Below are 21,568 nucleotides of genomic sequence, written 5' to 3' on the forward strand. Positions count from 1 at the left end.
ATTCTGTGATCCCTTAGGGAGTTCTCTTTGTACTTTTTGTAACCAAATCAACAACTTTAAACCTAATTACACTTTTTAAAAAATATTATGGTCTATCTGTGTAGACAACTGGTATGTTTTCTGTTGCCCAACTTGGACCTGACTGGGTAGTCCTGGAAGCAAATCCTCAAAAGATGAGATGTGTAGATTGGTTTGGGTCTGAGCTCCTCACCAATGGGAAACAGGATGCTGGTGGTGCCTTGGCATCATGATGAACCAGATTATCCCGTGATTGAGGGCTCAAGCGGCTGCTACACTTGTTAGGCAGTCCTGATGACTAAAGACTGTGTTGTGGGATGGATGCTTCTGAGGGCCCTGGCGCACTTACAGAAAGTCGACAAACTTAGGTTAGTTTTGGTTTGTTTTTAAACTTTATTGAAGTGGAGTTGATTTACAATGTTGTGTTAATTTCTGCTGTACAGCAAAGTGATTCAGTTATACATATATATTCTTTTTCATATTCTTTTCCATTAGGGTTTGTCACAGGATACTGAATATTTTTCCCTGTGCTATACAGGAGGGCCTTGTCGTTTATCTGTTCTCTATATAATAGTTTGCATCCACTAATCCCAAACTCCCATTCCTTCTCCCCCCACACCCCCTCCCCCTTGGCAACCACAAGTCTGTCCTCTATGTCTGTGAGTCTGTTTCTGTCTTGTAGATAGGTTCCTTGGTGTTGTATTTTAGAGTCCACATATAAGGGATGTGGTATTTGTCTTTCTCTTTATGACTTAACTTCACAGAAGCTTAGGTCTTTAAACGTTCGGCTCAAGTCATGGTCAGAGAACCAGGGAGCACTTGTGACAGCCCTAAAGGAGTCTCATATCTTGTAGTCAGAGGGCTGAGGTAGCTGAAAATCAAATGCATGTAATTGTGTGGTTGCAGAACTACAACATCAACTGAATTCACAGCCTCTTCAAGTCTCTCATGTGAAAGGGTATTGATTGAGAAAGAAACTAGGGATGGGGATTTCTGTTTGGACTCAGATAAAGCTGAAAAACAAATTCTCTAGTCCCTCTGAGCCTGCCTTGCCTGTGAGAAGCAGTCTGCCTTCCTATATCTGAGGAAACAAGTCTTTTTTTAATTGACATATAGTTGATTTACAATATTAGTTTCAGGTGTACAAAATAGTAATTCAAATATTTTTATAAATTATACTCCGTTTTAAGTTATAAAATATGGCTATATTCCCTGTGCTATACAATATATCCTTGTAGCTTATTTATTTTATACACAGTACTTTGTACCTCTTAATCTCCTTCCTCTATTTTGTCCCTTCCCCCTTCACTCTCCCCACTGGTAACCACTAGTTTGTTCTCTACATCTGTGAGTCTGTTTGTTTTGCTGTATTCACTGGTTGGTTTTATTTTTCAGATTCCACATATAAGTGATAACATACAGTATTTGTCTTTCTCTGACTTATTTCACTAAGCATAATACCGTGTAGGTCCATTCATGTTGTTGCACGTGGCAGAATTTCATACTTTTTTATGGCTGAGTATTATTTCATTGTACATACATACCACATCTTCTTTATCCGTTCATCTGTTGATGGACAGGTTGCTTCCATATCTTGGCTATTGTAGATATTGCTGCTATGAACATTGGCGTGCACATCTCTCTTTGAATTAGGGTTTTTGTTTCTTTCAGATATATACCCAGGAGTGAAATTACTGGATCATATGGTAGTTCTATTTTTAGTTTTTTGAGGAACCTCCATACTATTTTCCATAGTGGCTGCATCAACTTATATTCCCACCAACAGCATACAAGGGTTCCCTTTTCTCCACATTCTCCCCAACATTTGCTATTTGTAGACTTTTTGATGGTAGCTATTCTGACAGGTGTGAGGTGATATCTCACTGTGGTTTTGATTTGCATTTCCCTAAATGATTAGCGATGTTGAGCATCTTTTCATGTGCCTGTTGGCCGTGTGTATGTCTTCTTTGGAAAAATGTCTATTCATGTCTTCTGCCCATTTTTTAATCAAGTTGTTTGTTTTTTTGATACTGAGTTGTATGAGCTGTTTATATATTTTGGATATTAACCCCTTATCGGTCCTATCATTTGCAAACATTTTCTCCCATTCAGTAGGTTGTGAAACTAGTCTTCTTGCTTGAAAATGCTGTAATAACATCACTTGGGGCAGTCTGCATTCCCCTCAAGAATCACCCAGCTGAGTGCTGTCTGACCTACTTTTTACCAGCAGACCCATCACTAGGATCTCATCATACTCTGGTAAAGAAAGCACAAACTCTGACTGAAGAAGAAATAACTTACACACCAAAAGAATTGCAAGATTTTGCTATAAAATATGAGCAAAAGCCTGGGGAATGTGTGTGGATGTGGATTCTAAGAAAGTGAGATGAAGGACAAACACTAACTTACCTGGGGCCAAATTTACTGATATGGGTGCACTTATATCGATATATTCTGGATTTGATGTGTTAGGACATATAGCTGGACATGGCTCTATACTTGATTGGTTCACCAAAAAAACTCAGTGGTGGCCTTCATTTAATGAAGTTGAGATACCAAAGCTTCCCTGGCTTTGTGCAGAGGGAATTCAAAGGGAGATAGGAGTAGACATATTTTTTGTGACCTGCATACCATCCCTCACCTTCCCTAACTACATTCCCTGAGAGCGCCAGCTTAAAACAACAAACATTTAATATATCTCACCGTTTCTAAGGGTCAGGAGTGGTTTAGCACTGGCTCAGGGTCTCCCACAAGGCTGCAATCAAGATGTTGGCTGAGACTGTATTATTTAAAGGCTTGCCTGGGGCTGAAGGATCTGTTTCCAAGATGGTTCACTCACATGGCTCTTGGCAGGAGACCTCAGTTTGTCACTGCATGAGCCTCTCCACAGCAGTTTGAGTGTCTTCACATCACAGCAGCTGGCTTCCTCCAGAGCAAGTGACCCAAGGGAGAAAGAGCAAGGCAAAAAAGCCACAATGTCATGCAGAGCCTTGGAAGTGAGGCTGTATTCTATTGATCACATAGACCAACCGTGATACCTGTGGGAGAGGACCACACAAGGGCAAGAATACCAGAGGCAGGGATCCCTGGGATCCACCTTGAAAGCTGGCTATCACAGCAGCTTGGCCTTCCACCAACTAACTTTGCTGTTTTCCTTCCCTGTAGACACTCTTGTGAGGCTTCTGAGGGCCAGGCTCAGGGAGCCAGTCTGATCATGGTTTAGTGGAGGTTTGGTTTATGAATCTTGGGAATATGTTGAAGTGATGGGCTAAGAACTGTGTGAAGAACTTCAGTGAGAGAAATTAATACTGTGCATTTTTCCCCCAACATTGAATATTATAGTGGGACCATGGATCTGTTTGGAGACATAGATGACATTTCTTCAGAGAGTGACGGAGACAATCAACCACCCATTTCAGGACAGCCTGTTACTGTAAGTCCAATTACAAATCTTAACTGGGCCCATGGTTCAAAGTTAAGAAAAAAGTTTCAGAGGCTGATGGGTCATGTAGGGAGGGAACATGGATAATGAATAGCAGTCTGAAACATCTGACGAATGGGTGACTTTCTTAGCTATGGTGGGAATTTCTGGATATTAAAGGGAATAGAAGGAATTGCTCAGAATGAATTTGATGCCAAACTTCAGGGGCTAGACTGTGAGGATGCATAATTTGAAAACCTTTGATTTAAAAGTTTTTCTTATTTAAACCTGTGCCAAGAAGCGTGTACTACTTGACATTCTTCTCTGATTTTAATAGTTATTTAGCATTGAGGGGTTGCATAATTTCACACATCTGTTGCTAAATATCTCATGCAAACTAGATAGGTCAACATTTTTTCTGGTAATGCAGGCTAACAGGTCTTGTTTTGCATGGTGGTTTTTTTTGGGGGGTGGGGAGAGGATGAAATTTTAAGGAGAGGCCTGGAGGGGTTGCCAACTGCTTTATCTCCGAAGGGGTGTCCAAGTTTACTTCTGGTCACACCTGCATCTGCCTAGTGCAGAAGGAGAGCTAGAGCATTTCTAATGTCAACTCAGGATCTCACATTCTGATTCTCTCTTAGGATGGACGTGGACTGCCTCAGTACCAGCGGGAGGAAGAGCCAATTTCTGAAACCAAAATAGAAGTAGAAATTCCCAGCATCAACTCTGATTTAGGAAATGAATTGTACTTTGTTAAACTACCCAGATTTCTCAGCATAGAACCCAAGTAAGAGGACTGATTAAAGTTTTTTTTCCCCCAAGATATTGAGTTAAAATATGTGGAATGTAAATATTTTTCTTATTTATAATGAGTTGGCTAATCACAGAGGTGGGAGATTTCTCATGTAACTCTGAAAAAATAAATTTAGAATGTGCTGTGGTAGAAAATGATGAATTACTGGTGTGAGAAAGTTTTAATGCTAATAATTCTTCTAGCACTTTGGCACTTTCATATAAATGAGCAGACATAGCTGATGAAGGTATTTTTCACTATCGTAAAGCTGAAAAATTGGAAAATGAGAGAAAGTTTTCTCGAGAAATCACAAATGTTCAGTGCAAAAGCCTTTGTGAATCTAGAAACGACCACAATTTTAGATAACAAAATAGTGTTGATGGGTATTATTCACGATGGTGCACTGTTGCAAGCTCTTATGCAATTAAACATGACACTTTTCTTAAAAAATATGAAAAGATAGATCATGTGTCACCTATACTTTAGAGGACATACGTCACCGAACAAAAATATAATTTAAAAACTTTGAACTATTAGTCACATTTGGATTTTATTTCAGGTAATATGTTTTAAAATCAAATTTCAAGAAAGTACAGTAATTTGCATACTCTGAAGTTTTACATGAAGTTATTTGTCTACTGTGATTTTTTAAACATATTAGTGCATGTTGTAAAGATTATTATTTTATACATTAATTATATTCAGTAGTAAAGATGGCTAATACTACATTAAAAAACAATTTTTAGGCCTTTCGATCCTCAGCATTATGAAGATGAATTTGAAGATGAGGCAGTGCTTGATGAAGAAAATAGAACCAGGTTAAGATTAAAGGTACCATTTCACACTTTATTCCTGTGTTTTGGTTTTTTGGTTTTTTTGAGTTTTTCCTTTTATAAAGTAAAACACAGGGGTAACAATTTGAGACCAGCTTATAAAATGATCTTTATGTTTATTGTCATAAACATTCAACAAATAACTGCTTAGAACAAGGAATTAAATATCTTTTCAGAATATTTTTAGAGGAGAAGGTATATATCCTTTTTAAAAAAATCCTTGTAGAATTGTCACTTTTTTAACCTTTCTTTTGCGGTTGTAATTTTTCGACAGAAGTAAGGATAAAAATTCTTGAAAATTGTTAGCTATTTCCTTCAGGATAAATAATAATGTAGCTAGGTATACAGAACTGCCTCCACATTTTATTGTGGGTAGATCCAAGCAGCTTCCCACAATAAGAATATCTCAGACTCTTCATGGCAATTCAGGTTATGCACAGAAAATAGGCCTTGTCTTCAGGTGGTCCCCCTCGAGAAGGCCTGGATGGCAAAACCCTACCATTGCTCTCACAGGGATGGTGTTGCCTTTAACCGGGTTTTGAATGAGCTTCTGCCAGAGGCCACAGTGGTAGCCGTGGCGGGATCCATTTTTATGCTAGTTTTGTAATTTGGAGTTCCCCACCATAAGGGTAGGGTAAAGCAAAAGTCTCAGGTTTTAATCTGTTGTTTATTACTTAATTGTATACTCTTTTTTTTTTTTTTTTTTTAAATTAATACTCAGAGCTTCTCTGTCTTACTAGGCGAATGGGTCCTTTTTTAGTCCTTCTTTCTCTGGGTTCATAGCCTTCAAGTTGGGCTGCAGTAGACAGAGATCTCAGTTGTAACCGCCTACCTCATATGGCCCCAAAGTTTTTGCTTCCACTGCCATGAACTGGAGCTCAGAGAAGATTAAAACAAAATACCTGTTGAGTTCAACCAATATCTCTAGGTATCTGTAGCAGGAAGGTTTCCATGTTGCCTAATCAACTATTTTGTGGTGAGCTTATTCTCTTACCATCTATGAATTCTTGGCACATGATTATAAGTCACTTGAGGAAAAAAGAACATGCAGTTAGTAACACTGGTTTTCTAATGCCTTTGTGTTTTGAAACAGATAGAAAATACTATACGATGGAGGATACGCCAGGACAAAGAAGGAAATGAAATTAAAGAAAGCAATGCTCGGATAGTCAAGTGGTCCGATGGAAGGTGAGCATAAATGCCTGAAGAGTATGGAAATACCCAGGGGGAGGCCTGGGATGAATAAAGTTTTCTGCGTAGGACCATATTTGGGATCATATTTCATTAAAGAATTAATAAGATCTAGGTCTCTGGCATTACCTGGGAAACCTGGGAGAAGTAAATAAGGTTAAGATCACAGTGCAGCACTGGGATACTCTAGTCATAGACCCAAGATGTTATCAAATTCACAGTATCTACCTTATTGAGATGAAAGCCTAATCTTAGCACCCATTTGTGATTATTGGACATTATAAATTGGTGTGTTTGAAAAAATGGTTTCTATTTTACTAATGAAATTGTAGAGATTGGGAAAATGATAAAAACAATTATATTTGAAGTTGAAAGGAAGATAGATTTTACCACCTTTTACTTTGAAAGGTTAGGTTAGCTGTTTCCAGTATCTTTTGTTTTTCTTATGAATTCAGTATGGGGACAGGATCCTGCAGTTCCACAGCATTTTAAGAACAGCTAACAGCATAGAATGGAAGCTGTAGGATTTGTTGAATATCCACACTAATAACTGAACTATTTCTTGTTTCCAGCCTGTCCCTGCATTTAGGCAATGAGGTGTTTGATGTTTACAAGGCCCCGATACAGGGCAATCACAACCACCTGTTTATTAGGGAAGACACTGGTCTACAGGGACAAGCCATCTTTAAGTCCAAACTCACCTTCAGGTAACTATTCATAGTGACCTACGGCTACTTGGCAGTTAAAGAGCAACAGGGCAGGGTTTCCCTGGTGGCGCAGTGGTTGAGAGTCCGCCTGCCGATGCAGGAGACATGGGTTCGTGCCCCGGTCTGGGAAGATCCCACGTGCCGCGGAGCGGCTGGGCCCGTGAGCCATGGCCGCTGAGCCTGCGCGTCCGGAGCCTGTGCTCCGCAAAGGGAGAGGCCACAACAGTGAGAGGCCCACGTACCACAAAAAAAAAAAAAAAAAAAAGAGCAGCAGGGCAGAGAGGTTGGCTATGCACAAAGCCCGCCTCAGTCCTGATTAACCTGATTTTGAGGTGCAGCTCACCAAGGCCCATGGTCTGGTTCCCATGCTATTTTTCATCTTTGCAACAAGTTGCTGTCCCTCAGGGAGCCAGTTCACGCTATGGAAACCAACATGAGCCCGCCGTACAAACCAGAAGACCAGTTATTAACTCACATTGATTGACGCACCTGGTAAGAGGCCTGGACTGTCTGTGCTGCTCTGCTGGTCAGCGTGTCCCTTCCCTTCAGGGACATTTACCTGGGAAGCCTGCCGATCGCGAGCTTGCTCTTGGTGTGTGCATGCGCCAGAGGAAAGGGCTGCCGCAGGGGCTGGTGTGTCATTGTCCGCAGCTGTGTTTGCTGTTGGTATGATTACCTCCAAATATTCTTTGTAAACAGTGAGACGTTTTTGTCTCTTTCCTGCAGACCTCATGCTACAGACTATGCCACACATAGAAAGATGACCCTTCCACGTGCTAATAGATGCTCGAAGACACAGAAGATTAGAATCTTACCAATGGCTGGTCCTGATCCTGAATGCCAGCGCACAGAGATGATTAAGGTATGTTGGCTGAGATTTATCCTGGGATTGTTTGGGGTATTAAGAACTGTGTTTTCCAGAATGTTAATTCATCATTTCTTATTGTCACAGCCATTTTATTTCTTGTGGTTATCAGGGAGCCTGCTTAACCTTCTAAACATGTGGTTAACCACAGTAATTGTCATAGTCAATGGCTGATGGTGAGATACAGAAATCCGGACCCTCAGGTGTTCTCTCTCCAATCTATGAGATTTCAGAGGGAAACTAGTAATTTAAAAATATAACCCGGGCTTCCCTGGTGGCACAGTGGTTATGAATCTGCCTGCCAGTGCAGGGGACACGGGTTCCATCCCTGGTCCGGTAAGATCCCACATGCCACAGAGCAACTAAGCCCGTGGGCCACAACTACTGAGCCTGTGCTCTAGAGCCCATGAGCCACAACTACTGAAGCTCACGCGCCTAGAGCCCATGCTGTGCAATAAGAGAAGCCACCGCAATGAGAAGCCCACGCACCACAATGAAGAGTAGCCCCTGCTCACCGCACCTAGAGAAAGCCTGCATGCAGCAATGAAGACCCAACGTAGTCAAAAATAAATTAATTTAAAAAAATCTTTATATAAAAATATAACCCTTGATATACATCATTAAACTGTGTTAGCCAGATAGGAGGTGATGTGGGAAGGTCAAGAGGACATTCCTGACTCAGCTGACACTGGCCCTGCCTAGTGAACCCCAATGTGTAGAAGCCAGGCAGATGGAAGGGAATGAAGGCTCTGCTTTGGGGCTCGGGGACCCTCCCCATCAGAACCTCCCCATCCTGCCATCAGGAGCTGTGGGGAGCTCTCTGGCTTGAGGGCCCCAGACTGGAATACGTGGGCACCATGGTAGTTTGGTGGAGCCTGGGCAAGTCAGGTGTCTGTCTCAGGGGTGAAGAGAACCCACCTCCCTCAGGCAACCACTGGACATGAACGAGGTTCCTGAGGCTGGTCGCCGCACTCGGGGCTCTGCCTGGCAGCACAGGGGACGCTGCATCTCCCAAGGCTGTGCCGGTGCCAGTTCTGATGGGGAGGTTGGTGTGAGGGAGGGAGCCTTTGCCTCTTCACCCTGTGTTGTCTTCACGCCTTCGAACTGAACAAGATGATGACCATGTGTGGGAACAGAGGTGTAGAATGGAGAGAACTGTACCCTGAGGACATAGGAACTGGTGTTATCCTGGGCGAGACATTTACGTGTTCTTTATAGTAAAGTAGTTTCAAGGGGGCACTAAGTGAGTTCATTTTTTGTTTTAAAGTTCAGTAATTTATTTGCTTTTTTACAGAAAGAGGAAGAACGTTTGAGGGCTTCTACTCACCAGAAGACCATCCATGTGCGGGAAAAGCAGAACCAGCGGGGACCGAGTGCCCCCTACCAGAGCCCCAGCAGTGGTAAGGAGGGTGAAGCCAGCAAGAACCATGGCCGAGGTGAGTTGGCAGAGGAGGTCACACTTCACCATCTCAGGGCCATGGGAGTGATTGTGCTCTGGTGGGCTCTTACTGTCTTGCTGTTATTCACTTAGGACAACAGTACAAAGGCCTTTTATTTTGTTTTCCCTAGGACCACTTTGCCACACAAAAGCTTAGCTGGGAAAATAAGGCACCCCCATAATAAATAAAATCAATTAAATAATTTTTGTCTTTATGGAGGAAAATGTGTAACAGGCTTGTATAGGGACCCAGTGTTTAAACTTTGTAGTGTTAAAAAATGTGGGGCTTCCCTGGTGGCGCAGTGGTAAGAATCTGCCTGCCAATGTAGGGGACATGGGTTTGAGCCCTGGTCCGGGAAGATCCCCACATGCTGCGGAGCAGCTAAGCTCGTGCGCCATAACTACCGAGCCTGCTCTCTAGAGCCTGTGAACCACAACTACTGAGCCCGCACACCACAACTACTGAAGCCCATGTGCCTAGAGCCCATGCTCCACAACAAGAGAAGCCACCACAGTGAGAAGCCCTTGCACCACAACAAAGAGTAGCCCCTGCTCGCTGCAACTACAGAAGGCCCGCACGCAGCTACGAAGACCCAATGTAGCCAAAACTAAAAAATAAATAAATTTTTTAAAAAATGTGTGCATTGGGCTTCCCTGGTGGCGCAGTGGTTGATTCCGCCTGCCGATGCAGGGGACGCGGGTTCGTGCCCCGGTCCGGGAAGATCCCACATGCCGTGGAGCGGCTGGGTCCGTGAGCCATGGCCGCTGAGCCTGCGCGTCCGGAGCCCATGCTCCGCAACGGGAGAGGCCACAACAGTGAGAGGCCCACGTACCGCAAAAAAAAAAAAAAAAAAATGTGTGCATGAAGCCTCTCGTGTATTTAAAAATGATCAGACAATCTCTCCGAGGGAAAAAAAACCTCTCCAGTCTAAGTCATTTAAGCATGTTTGAAAGCTGTACATACTTCTTCATGAAAACTTTAAAAAATTGTTGGCTCCTCAAGGGAAATATATGGTGGGAAGTAGCAATATTCAAGAGTAGAAAAATTCAGGAATAAATGAGTCTTCATCTTTGAAGGTCAATCCCATATCTAAAGTCCCTTTGCTTTCAGAGGAAAGGGCCAGAATGTATTCTTCAGAGAGTGATGAGGGACCAGGTGAAGATAAGGCTCAAAGATCACTGAGAGCAAAGAAGCTCACCAGTGATGGGGTAAAACCAAATTTATTCAATCTAAAGGGGTTTGCCCTGTAGCCGCAAGTCAACTCCTGCAATGAAGAGGAGCTCTCAGCCCTGGAGCACAGACAGATGTCTACACACCTCCCTGTAACTCAGTGAGATAAATGCAGTAATAAGCCTAGACATGGCCCAGAGGAGGGCCTGACACTTGTGCGTAGTGGGAGACTGCCCAGAGCAGGTGCCATCTTGCTGGGTGCTGAAGGAAGAGTGTTAGGGTGGACATGCCAGAGGACGGAGAGGCCTGTGAGAAAAGACACATGGCTGAGACACCAGGGCTCAACCAGAGAATTAGAAGTAGCTGAGTGCAGTAGAGCAAGGGGCCTATCACCTTCATCATGTGTATGATAATAGTGGAGGGTTAGTTTGTTTCCATGTTGTTAAAATTATTTTCCTTCAATTATTTCCTTTTCCACTTACAAGAGCACAAGTGCAAAGAAAATGTAAGTCTTAATTACACAAGCAAATCACTATGTTGTTGCCATTGTGCCATATTCATTCATCCAGTGTTTTCTGAACACTTAACATGCTCCGCTGGTTTTGGAGTTACAGATCAGAGGAAACATCTCAGTAATAGAAATCGGCCTTACTCTGTAATGGAAGCACTAATGCTTCATGTGAAAAAACTATATTTAAAACTCGGAAAGCATACTGAAAAAGCACATAAAACACGAGCAGTCCTTTTAAAAAAATTGACAGGCTTTAAAATACTGAATTTTAGATAGAGAAAGTGAGGTACTGAGGAAGCAGAGGTACGTATTTCAAGTAATAATGAGCAGAATCCCCGTCAGGATAGATTGAGGTGTCCCTGAGCCCGGACTGCTGCCCAGGGAAGCCCGGGCTCCCCTTTTCTGACCTGTAGAGACAGTGTTTGTGGACAAGGTCGCCGCTGGTGGGTAGGGTTCTAACGTGAAGGGCTAGCTCCCCCATCAGCTCAGAACTACTTAAGACAAAATTTCCAGAAACGTTCAGTATTAAATTTTACACCTTCTCTCTCATATCTGTTCAGGAGGTGAACCCTCCAGAAAGAGGAAAGCAGGCGGAGAAGAAGAAGAGGATGACTGAAGCATGAAACGCGTGCTTGCTGTAAATATGGTTTTCAACTGTTTGTTTTAAAACAATGATGAAATGACTTGTTTTGAGTGAAGGGAGGAATTGAGTTGCTTTTGCCTAATCCTAGTTGTGGTTAAAAAAATGTTCAGAAGCAAGTCTGTAACTTTAGAAAATACATTCTTCCCAAATGAGAAGTTTATTTTGGTAACTGTTTGCTCTGGGTCTTGGGTTTCCTTGTCCGAGCAGGCACAGCACGGGAGGGCTCGCTGGAGACTCAGTGCTTTGCCAAGTGCTGCATGGGCCTTACCAGTTCTAATCCTCAGAACAACTCAAAGGGCAGCTGCTGTTATTCTCATTTTACAGACATGGAAGCTGAGTTAGAACTTAAGACCTCTGTCCAAAGCTTTTTCTTAAGTTAAAAACAAAAACATTTTTGAGACAAGGGTCAGAAACTTATTTGCACAGCAGTCACACTGCTGAGCAGATACATTAGTGACCTTATGGAGAAAGACACCCAAAATACCGGAGAGAAATGGTCACCAAAAGGTTTAGAGAAAAAAGAGCAGTGTGAAACAAAACACTAGATTTGACTTCTAGCTTTGTGACTGGTGCAGTAGCTGGAACATAATAGGTGCATCAAAAGTATTTATTGAATGAACAAACCAATGATATTATCTTGGGGAAGTTATTCACCTTCTCTGAAGTCAGTTTGCTCAACTTGATGGGGTTTGGACTTGACCATGTAAATTCTTCATGATTTAATGTTTATATTCCTCTACCTCTGAGAGTTGAATACTATTTAGATACTTTTTTTAGAAGTCTTGTTAAATAGAAATGGTCTAAGAAAAGGAAATGGCCCATCATCTTACCACGCAGAAAACCTGGATATACGTTATATTTCCCTCCCTTTTATATTTTTAAAGTATAATTTCATAGTTGTGCAGTAAACACAGACATAATTAGCACCCGCTCCAGAAAGGCCATTTAGAGACTCATCCAGAATGCTGAGAAGTACTACGCACAGTTCAATCATAAAGTCGGCTATTCATTTTTCTAAAAATTTTATTGAAGTAAAGTTGATACACAATGTTGTGTTAATTTCTTCTGTACAGCCAAGTGACTCACTTATACATATGTACATATGTACTTTTTCACATTCTTTTCCATTATGGATTGTCACAGGATATTGAATATAATTCCCTGTGCTATACAGTAGGATCTTGTTTTTTATCCATCCTATATATAATAGTTTGCCTCTGCTAATACCAAACTCCCATTCCTTCCCTTTGCTATCCCTCCAAACCCTTGGCAACCTCAAGTCTGTTGAGCTGCAAATGGCATTATTTCATTCTTCCTGATGGTTGAGTAATATTCCATTGTATATCTTCTTTATCCATTTCATTCATTTAGGTTTTTCCATGTCTTGGCTATTGTGAATAGTGCTGCTATGAACATAGCGGTGCATGTATCTTTTCGAATTAGTTTCATCTGGGTATGTGCCCAGGAGTGAGATTGCTGGATCATACATCAAACTCTATTTTTAGTTTTTTGAGGAAACTCCATACTGTTTTCCATAGTGGCTGCACCAATTTACATTCCCACCAACAGTGTAGGAAGGTTCCCTTTTCTCCACACCTTTTCCAGCATTTGCTGTTTGTAGACTTTTTAATGATGGCCATTCTGACTGGTGTGAGGTGATACCTCACTGTAGTTTTTTGTTTTGTTTTGTTTTTTTGTTTTTTTGTTTTTTTTGCGGTATGCGGGCCTCTCACTGTTGTGGCCTCTCCCGTTGCGGAGCACAGGCTCCGGACGCGCAGGCCTAGCGGCCATGGCTCACGGGCTTAGTTGCTCCGCGGCATGTGGGATCTTCCCGGACCAGGGCACGAACCCGTGTCTCCTGCATCGACAGGCGGATTCTCAACCACTGCGCCACCAGGGAAGCCCCCTCACTGTAGTTTTGATGTGCATTTCTCTAATAGTTAGTGATGTTGAGCATCTTTTCATGTGCCTATTGGCCATCTGTATGTCTTCTTTGGAGAAATGTCTATTTAGGTCTTCTGCCCACTTTTCGATTGGGTTGTGGTTTTTGTTGTTGTTGTTGTTGAGTTGCATGAGCTGTTTGTATATTTTGGAAATTAAGCCCTTGTTGGTCACATCATTTGCAAACATTTTCTCCCAGCCCATAGCTTTTTTGTTTTGTTTATGGTTTCCTTTTCTGTGCAAAATCTTTAAGTTTGATTAGGTCCCATTTGTCTATTTTTGTTTTTAATTTCTGTTGCTCTCGGAGACTGACCTAAGAAAACATTGGTATGATTTTTGTCAGAGAATGTTTTGCCTGTGATCTCTTCTAGGAGTTTTATGGTGTCATATCTCGTGTTTAAGTCTTTAAGCCATTTTGAATTTATTTTTGTGCATGGTGTGAGGGTGTGTTTTAACTTCATTGATTTACATGCAGCTGTCCAGCTTTCCCAGAACCACTTGTTGAAGAGACCATCTTTTTACCATTTTATATTCTTGCCTATTTTGTCAAAGACTAATTGACCATAGGTGTGTAGGTTTTTTCCTGGGCTCTCTATTCTGTTCCACTGATATGTTTGTCTGTTTTGGTGCCAGTACCCCGCTGTTTTGATTACTGTAGTATTGTCTGAAGCCTGGGAGGGTTATGCCTCCTGCTTTGTTCTTTTCCCTCAGGACTGCTTTGGCAATTATGGGTCTTTTATGGTTTCATATAAATTTCAGGATAATTTGTTCTAGTTCTGTGAAAAATGTCATGGGTAATTTGATAGGGGTCGCATTAAATCTGTAGATTAGGTCAGCTGTTCTTTATAGGGGCTGGCCTCGAGGCTCCGCTACTTCAGCAACAGGGCAGTTGGGCCGAGCCTAGAGGCCCTCAACCCTTGCAGACACGGTGGAAAGCTTAATATTTGAAGGCCAAAAGATGTTTGGGGATTTTGGACCCTCCCATCGTTTGGTGCTTGGAGCAGGGTGCCACTGGGCTGAGCATGAGGGCACTGTCTCCCACAGCCACAGCTCCTGGCACCACGTCCACTCAGACTCACAGGAGCTGGAGTTACCTGACAACCCAAGCACCTGAGCCTCCAACAGGCATCAAGACTTCCCGTATGTGAACATAAGGCTGACAGCCATCCTTGGAAGGCCAGCCAACATTAAAGATTCAAGGGGAATTTCGTTATTCCTTAAGTTTCAAAATTCAATTATTTGATGTTTATCCCTAAAAGTTTCCTCAAACCCATTACACGTTGCGCTCATTTTCTCTTTTGGTTGGTGGATATAGGGGACTGATGAGAGATGTCTTTGTCTTACTGAAAAAATAATCTCTAGTTTAATAGCTGCATTGGCTCCCATCAGGCCCAGAACACAGTGTATCATAGGTCCCTGTTTCTTCATATTTGTCAACTCAGTTTTTTTAAAAAAACTCAATTTGATTTTATGGACAGACCAGACGGAGTACTGATGGTATGAGATTGAACCATGTGAACTTACTATTTTTATGGGTATAAATGGTCACGTATTGACAGTTTTATATGGTTTAACTTAATAGGGTAGGAGAGAATAACTCAGGGAAAGTAATAAACTTGTTCTTAAGAGGTGTGTAAGGAATGAACTTTAGAACATAGGCACTAAATGGATTTTCCAAAAAGTCCAAGTCTACAGTATATTTGATAAACTTTAGTGAAATTATTTATTCAATATGAAGTGGTAAATTCTAAATGCCTATAGTCCATATTTTTCAAAAGAACCTTCACTGTGCTATTGTGAGCCAATAATAATATTTTGTAATATTTAAGTATCAGTATTATAAAATTCAGTTTTTATATTTATAAAAATTGAAAGAGTAAAGCATTTATAGCATTTTGGTATTTTAGAGTTAAAAAATGTATTTAAATGCCCAATTTCATGTGACAAAGAATGATGCACTGTTACAAAGGCAATTTTCAAGCTTTTAAACATAACTAAAACCAAATATAATTCATCCAAAAGACTGAAAAAAAATGTGGGCATTTATTCAAAATTACAAAGGTTTTTATGCTATGTATGTGTGTAAATGCACATGTATGCATGCAGGTTTTTTTTTTCACAATTTGTTTTTTACAATTCTTAAGCAGACAAATCTAAAAAGTTTAAACAACTGGATCAAAGACTTTTTTTCTTTTGTGAGCTAAGGTGAAATTTAAACTCCTAAAAATTGCTATACATAGCCACCAAGAAGCACCCAGAATTTGTTCTTAAACCTTACTCTCTGAGTGGACTACAGTATCTGACAGAAAAATTTTAGGACTATTAATCACTTTGCAGCACTTAAAACATACTGATAGTCTGTAGAAAAGGGAGTTAAGCCTCACATATATAGACTCCAAGGGAGTTTATCTTAAAAGTGTACGAACTTAAACAACAATGCTAACAAAACATGGCTGGTGGTGTTTCAGTGTTACAATCCATTCTTATCTAGCCACTACAGCAGATGTCCTAAGTAAAAGTCTTTATATGTGATGAATGCTGTCTAAAATACTTGGTAATGGTTTACAAGATTGGCCCCTCTGAATGATCAGACTGCAGGTTAGAGTTCAGTATTAACAAACTGTTATAAATGTTTTATTATAAAAAAATTTCCAATTTTTTCAGTTTTTATAGGGAAAGACTTACGGAACTAAATTATTATGCAGAAAAATCAATATGACATAAGAAAGAATGACCACATTAAAATGACATAAGAATATAAAAATCTTTGCTTATTGTAAATACAGTTTTCTCAATGTAAAAAATCTGTGAAGAGTTCCTTTGAGAAGTAGCTGTAGAAACATTAACTGTCGTATGGTGAGAAACAGCTAGAAACATTAATGTTCGGTAGTGGGAGCTGATGGAAAAGATGGTTCTATAGATGTTTAGACTGAAGAACTCACACCCCTTGATAGGAGGAGGTGCTCTGACACATCCAGTTTGCTTGGTTCTTGTGGGTGCCATGTCTTTAGTTAACACTGTTCGAAAATGGAGTGGTCTTGAGGGCATTATGCTAAATGAAATAAGTCAGAGAGAAAGACAAATAAATACTGTATGATCTCACGTATCAGAATCTAAAAAAACTAAATTCATAGATACAGGAAGCAGAGTGGTGGTTGCCAGAGGTGGGGCATGGGGAGTGGGTGAAATGTGTGCAGGTGGTCAAATGGTACAAACTTCCAGTTATAAGAAAAAGTCCTACGACTGTAATGTACAGCATAGTTATGACAGTTAATAATACTGTATTACATATTTGAAAGTTACTAAGAGAACAGACCTTAAAAGTTGTCATCACAAGGAAAAACATTTTTTAAAACTACATGAGGTGACAGATGTTAACTAAACTTATTGTGGTAATCATTTTGCAGTATGTGCATATATCAAATCATTATGTTGTACACCTCAAACTAATATGATGTTATATGTCAATTATCTCAATAAAACTAGAAAAAAAATTTTTTAAGTGAAGTGGCATTTGACATGAAAGGAGCAAAACTGGACAGTACTGAACTTACAGAGAACGGAAGTTGCTATGGATTCTAGAAAAACAATGATTCTTGTATCTGCTGGGAGGGAACAGTGATTCCTGATTTTATAAGGAAAAAGTGACACAGTCCTGGGACCACAGAGCGAAAATTTAAAGATTTTATGAAACCTCATGAATTATTTAATCTTATTTTAATGGTAGCAAGGGTTAAATATAATGTACAATAGAACATGACTAACATTTTATCAAAACATTTTTTCTTTTATAATTTTCAGTATACCATGGACTCCCCTTTTTAAATGAAGAATATAAGATGCTGTCAATGGAAAAACAATATACAAAGCTCTATACATGTAACTTTTCCAGAGGACACCTACTGTACAAAGCAAGTATGTGGATTATTTCATTCAAATAACAAGAATCTGCAATTTAACAGTCAAGATATATTTCCTTAAAATCTGTAACAATCTGATTCTTTAAACACGAAATGTTTATTTGGTCTTTTAAACGACAGGCACCGCACCCTTAGAAAATGTATTTCACCTATGAATTAGACTTCTACTAGGCTTTAGCTCCAAGTATACAGCACCAAAATCCATTTTAATAATATCAATATTATTAATATTGATTTTTTAATACATACAATTTCATGCAAACTGGAAGAATCAGAACTTCCAATATGAATATAAAATTTTATAAAATGGGAAATTAAAAGCTTTTTAAAAAACAGCAATTTAAAAATGCAAAGAATAGTCTTTGCTTAGATAACCAGATAAGTTTACATTGGTTACACTACAAAAACTTAAAGTCTTAGAAAATCTTTGGTTTAAAAATCAAGAGTATTTCACAACTCCAATTTGTTATAAAAAATTTTAGAGAAATACAGAAATACTGAAAGTTACTAAAAGGGTAAGAGGTGCCAGATTTTTAAAGATCAAAGCAAACATCAGTTTTCTCCCTTGTAATTACAATTCTTGAAAGATTTTCTGCATTTAATCAGATGAATGTTCACCCTTATTTATTAAGAAATCTTTTCTTCAATTATATAATGAACTATTGTAGCTCAGAACTGGAATGGTACAAGGAAAACACTCAACTTCTTCACACTTTGATAAATAATAAGTGGAAAAGATATTACCCCAAGTATAACACACAATTTTAGGTGGGGCCTACCTACCTATATTTAAAAAAAAAACTTCGGGGAGGAAAGGGTAACATACTTAGCAATTTACCGACTGACTTAAAGGGCAGGGCAAGCAAGGAAGCCTTGCTAAAAGTGTACTGGTAGCTCTGTACAGCTGCTCCATGCTGACTCCCCACCCTGCTGGAACTGTGCAGTCTCTAAAACCAAGTGCATTTCCAAAATCATTTATGAAAGGAGAGAGGGAGAGAGCGAGCGAGGGTGAGCTTGACTTGCTAACTTGGAAAAACCTCCAGCACCCTATAACTGAAAGGGAATAGCAGTACGGTGCAAAGCCAATCTTTGGCCCCTTTCAAACAATGGATACTGATTCCAAAAAAACACACACTCAGTCCTCATGAGGAAAGCTTTTGCCTGTTAAGAAGGCTTATTACTGTAGCATGCAAGGAGCTGCCTAGCTCATTAAACTGTCCAACCCAAGACAGAGGAGCAGACATTTTATAATTCAATTTCAAGAAGTTTAAAAAAATTAACAATAGACCTCTCCCCTATTCTGGAAGATTGTTCCTTTAGAAAAATCTCCCTGTAAGTGATACACCCAGGCCTGAACCGTCGAGGCCAGGACTGCTCAGACTCCTTTGCCCCTGTCGTCTGCAGCTGTAACGCCTCTGCCATCTCCTGCTCTGGGGCTGCCCTGAAATAGGACATGAATGCAGGCCCAAACTGTCTATCATACTATTGGATGTGGAATAGTCTTCCCACCACAGAACCACCATTTAACTGTTCACCTTAATACTTTGAATGATAGGAAGACAGCTTGTGTTATGAGAAATTGCTTTTATACAATGTAGACCAAAAAGTACAAGATGAAAGGAAACAGATAGATTTATCAAGAACAGCCATTTTCCTTATTGGTTGGGAAAAATCTGTAGTGAGTGGTGATTGTATACCATTCAGACAACTCTGTGTTGCATATAGGAACGTCTCACTATCCTGTGCAGCTCTTAATTTATACCCAGGCCAGTTTCTCATTTACCATCAGTAACCAACAATTTAAAGGACCGTTTTGCATGCTCCTCAGACTTAACCTCCACCATTTATTAACTTTGATTTCATGTGTTTAACAACAGCTTTCTTTTTTCTTTTACCCTAAATAACTGAGAGTTGGCTGTATGCCTTTTACAGGGAAGAAAAAATAGCTTTCCTACTCAGATGTTTTTTTTTTTTAGTATGAGCCTTCACAAAAATTTAATAATGCCCACATTATTACAGTGAAAAAACGGTAATTAGTTTGGCCCTAACTGTACTTTTAAACAAAGTGTGTAACCTGGCCAAGCTGATGACTTTGTTGAAAAACACTGTAGGTGTTGCTGAGACACCGTGGACACGTACAGTGCTGTGGAATGTACAGGAGACTGCTTTCTCTCTCCTAGAGATCTGCTGTGACTCCAAAACAGATGACCAGGTTTTGAGTCATCTGTTTTAAAGTGCTGGCATTTCGCTTTCTTGATAGAAGCAAAAACCATACTCTTGCCAAGTTCATGTGTTCTGAAACTTGGAAAAGTCTCCTTGCCATGGAATAAGGAAAGCTTTGAAGTTCCTTGTACCTAAGAGGTGCAGCAACAATTCTGACATCAGCAATGTCCCTTTTTGACTTAAAAAAAGATTGGTCCTTAGAATGTTCATATTATTCTACATAGATGACTTCCTAAACTTTTTTATAATTGTATTTTTTTAACCCAACTCATCATAAACCATTTAATTAAGCTAAATTAAAATTGATTTTAGCAGAAAGTAGAAATAATGCTTTAGAATACAAAATACCACCTACTAGTGATTTACAGTTTGAAACTGGTAACAACTTAAACTAGATAAAAGATACATGTAGTTAAAATAAAATTTAAAAAAAGAATTTCCAGTCTTTTCCCTTCTCCCGCGGAAAATTTTACATCTGATATCACAACACGGGCCCTTGGCAAACTTTCGAAGTCTTCCAAAGATTGTATGTTGGCAGACTTACTGGTGGTCTCCTTCAACTCGTCTCTTGCGAACTATGAGAAAAACAAAGAATGTTAGAAATCCCTGTTAGTTTGTACAGTGTTAATCTGCTTGTGACAAGTTTCTGTGTGATCCAGTTAGAGTTGTACAAAAATGAATTGTCCATTTGCAGTTCAGACGGCCATTAAAATAAAAAACTCACATCCTTCACCATGGTTACTTACCTGTTAATAAGAACTGAGGGGCTAAGCTCAGCTGTGCTTACACAGCAGTAACATTAGAAATCTACAACGGAATGGTCAGCAGTCGCCTTCAAGTCACTGTGCCTGTCCCATTTGTGTATTAAAATTTACACCTCCATTAAAAAATGATTAATAACTTACTGTATTAAATTTTGAAATGACATTCAGGCAGCTGGAATTAGAAAGTATTAAACGTAACTATTTGCATGCTCTTCTGATTAATTCCTCAGTTTGTGCAAGAACATACCAAAAATAGTATTATCAGTTTCAAAGGTAAGTGACTTGCTGCTACTGCTCTCCAAATTTTCCTTCTCTTATCTCCTACAAAATGAGCCAGTTCAGGGCTCTGAGAGAACAACAAATGCAAAGTAATGACGATCTCAGACCCTGGTAATGTGATGATGTCACACATCTCAGTACCATAAACTTGGGCAGCCACAGTGGTTGGTCAACTAGTCCAGTTAATGGAGTAAACGAAGGTGCACATCTGAGGACCCCCAGCCTCTTCCCGGGCTGGTGACCCTGAGCCACTGGGCTGTGGTCACTAGCAGCAGGGCAAAGTCTTCAGCGTCAGGGTCTTGCTACCTTCACTCTCACCTGTCAGCCACCAGAGAAGATCTGCTGAGAGCCACGAGGTCAGGGCTCTCAGCATTGTGGCAACTCCTATTTAGAGAGGAAAACGAACACAGGTTCTGGAGTCAGCAAGAGTGGGAATCTGTTGCTTTTCGCGGTTTGCTCTTTGGTAAGTAAGGTAACCTCTCTGAGCCCCAACTCATCCTCTGTAACAGGGGATAAATGATACCTGAACCTCACGGCTGTGCGAGTAAAGTCTGCTTCGTGTAGTGTTAATACAGAAAACATTCAGTGGAGGGTACTCAGCCGCATCACCCACCACAGTGGGGTCATGGGATGGTCCTGAGGTCAGCCATCTTTTCGGGATGAGGAAAGTCAATTTAGCTGTTATAAAGTTAGAGGATTTGCATGTATACAAAATTGGTTTTGATGCTCTAATCAGTAAGTTCCTCCGTTTAAGTTACATTGTTGGTCTATTAATTTCTACACTCTCTTCTATGGAAGCAAGTAGGAAGACACCTGCCTTTGTTCAGCCTCAACTGGCTGTTTTAACGGA

General features: G+C 40.3%; 2 protein-coding genes across 2 annotated transcripts in view; one reads left to right on the forward strand and one right to left on the reverse strand.

Annotated features, from left to right (window-relative positions):
- Positions 1-469: 469 nt before the first annotated feature.
- On the forward strand, positions 470-17,675 carry LOC131752899 (RNA polymerase-associated protein LEO1-like). Its single transcript, XM_067029861.1, has 9 exons — positions 470-3,451; positions 4,081-4,226; positions 4,979-5,063; positions 6,159-6,253; positions 6,829-6,963; positions 7,690-7,825; positions 9,123-9,264; positions 11,509-11,585; positions 17,334-17,675. Exons 1-8 carry the CDS (start codon positions 3,368-3,370, stop codon positions 11,562-11,564), a joined length of 879 nt encoding a protein of 292 aa, XP_066885962.1. The 5' UTR covers positions 470-3,367; the 3' UTR covers positions 11,565-11,585; positions 17,334-17,675.
- The window catches only part of TMOD3 (tropomodulin 3), an 85,606-nt gene continuing 80,176 nt past the window's right edge, over positions 16,139-21,568 (reverse strand). The window contains exon 10 of the mRNA XM_059056297.2: positions 16,139-20,250. Coding sequence (XP_058912280.1) covers positions 20,216-20,250 — 35 coding nt within the window. The 3' untranslated portion in view covers positions 16,139-20,215. The remainder of the gene's footprint in view (positions 20,251-21,568) is intronic.

Source organism: Kogia breviceps, chromosome 3 (assembly GCF_026419965.1).
Source record: "Kogia breviceps isolate mKogBre1 chromosome 3, mKogBre1 haplotype 1, whole genome shotgun sequence".
Classification (NCBI taxonomy): Eukaryota; Metazoa; Chordata; class Mammalia; order Artiodactyla; family Physeteridae; genus Kogia; species Kogia breviceps.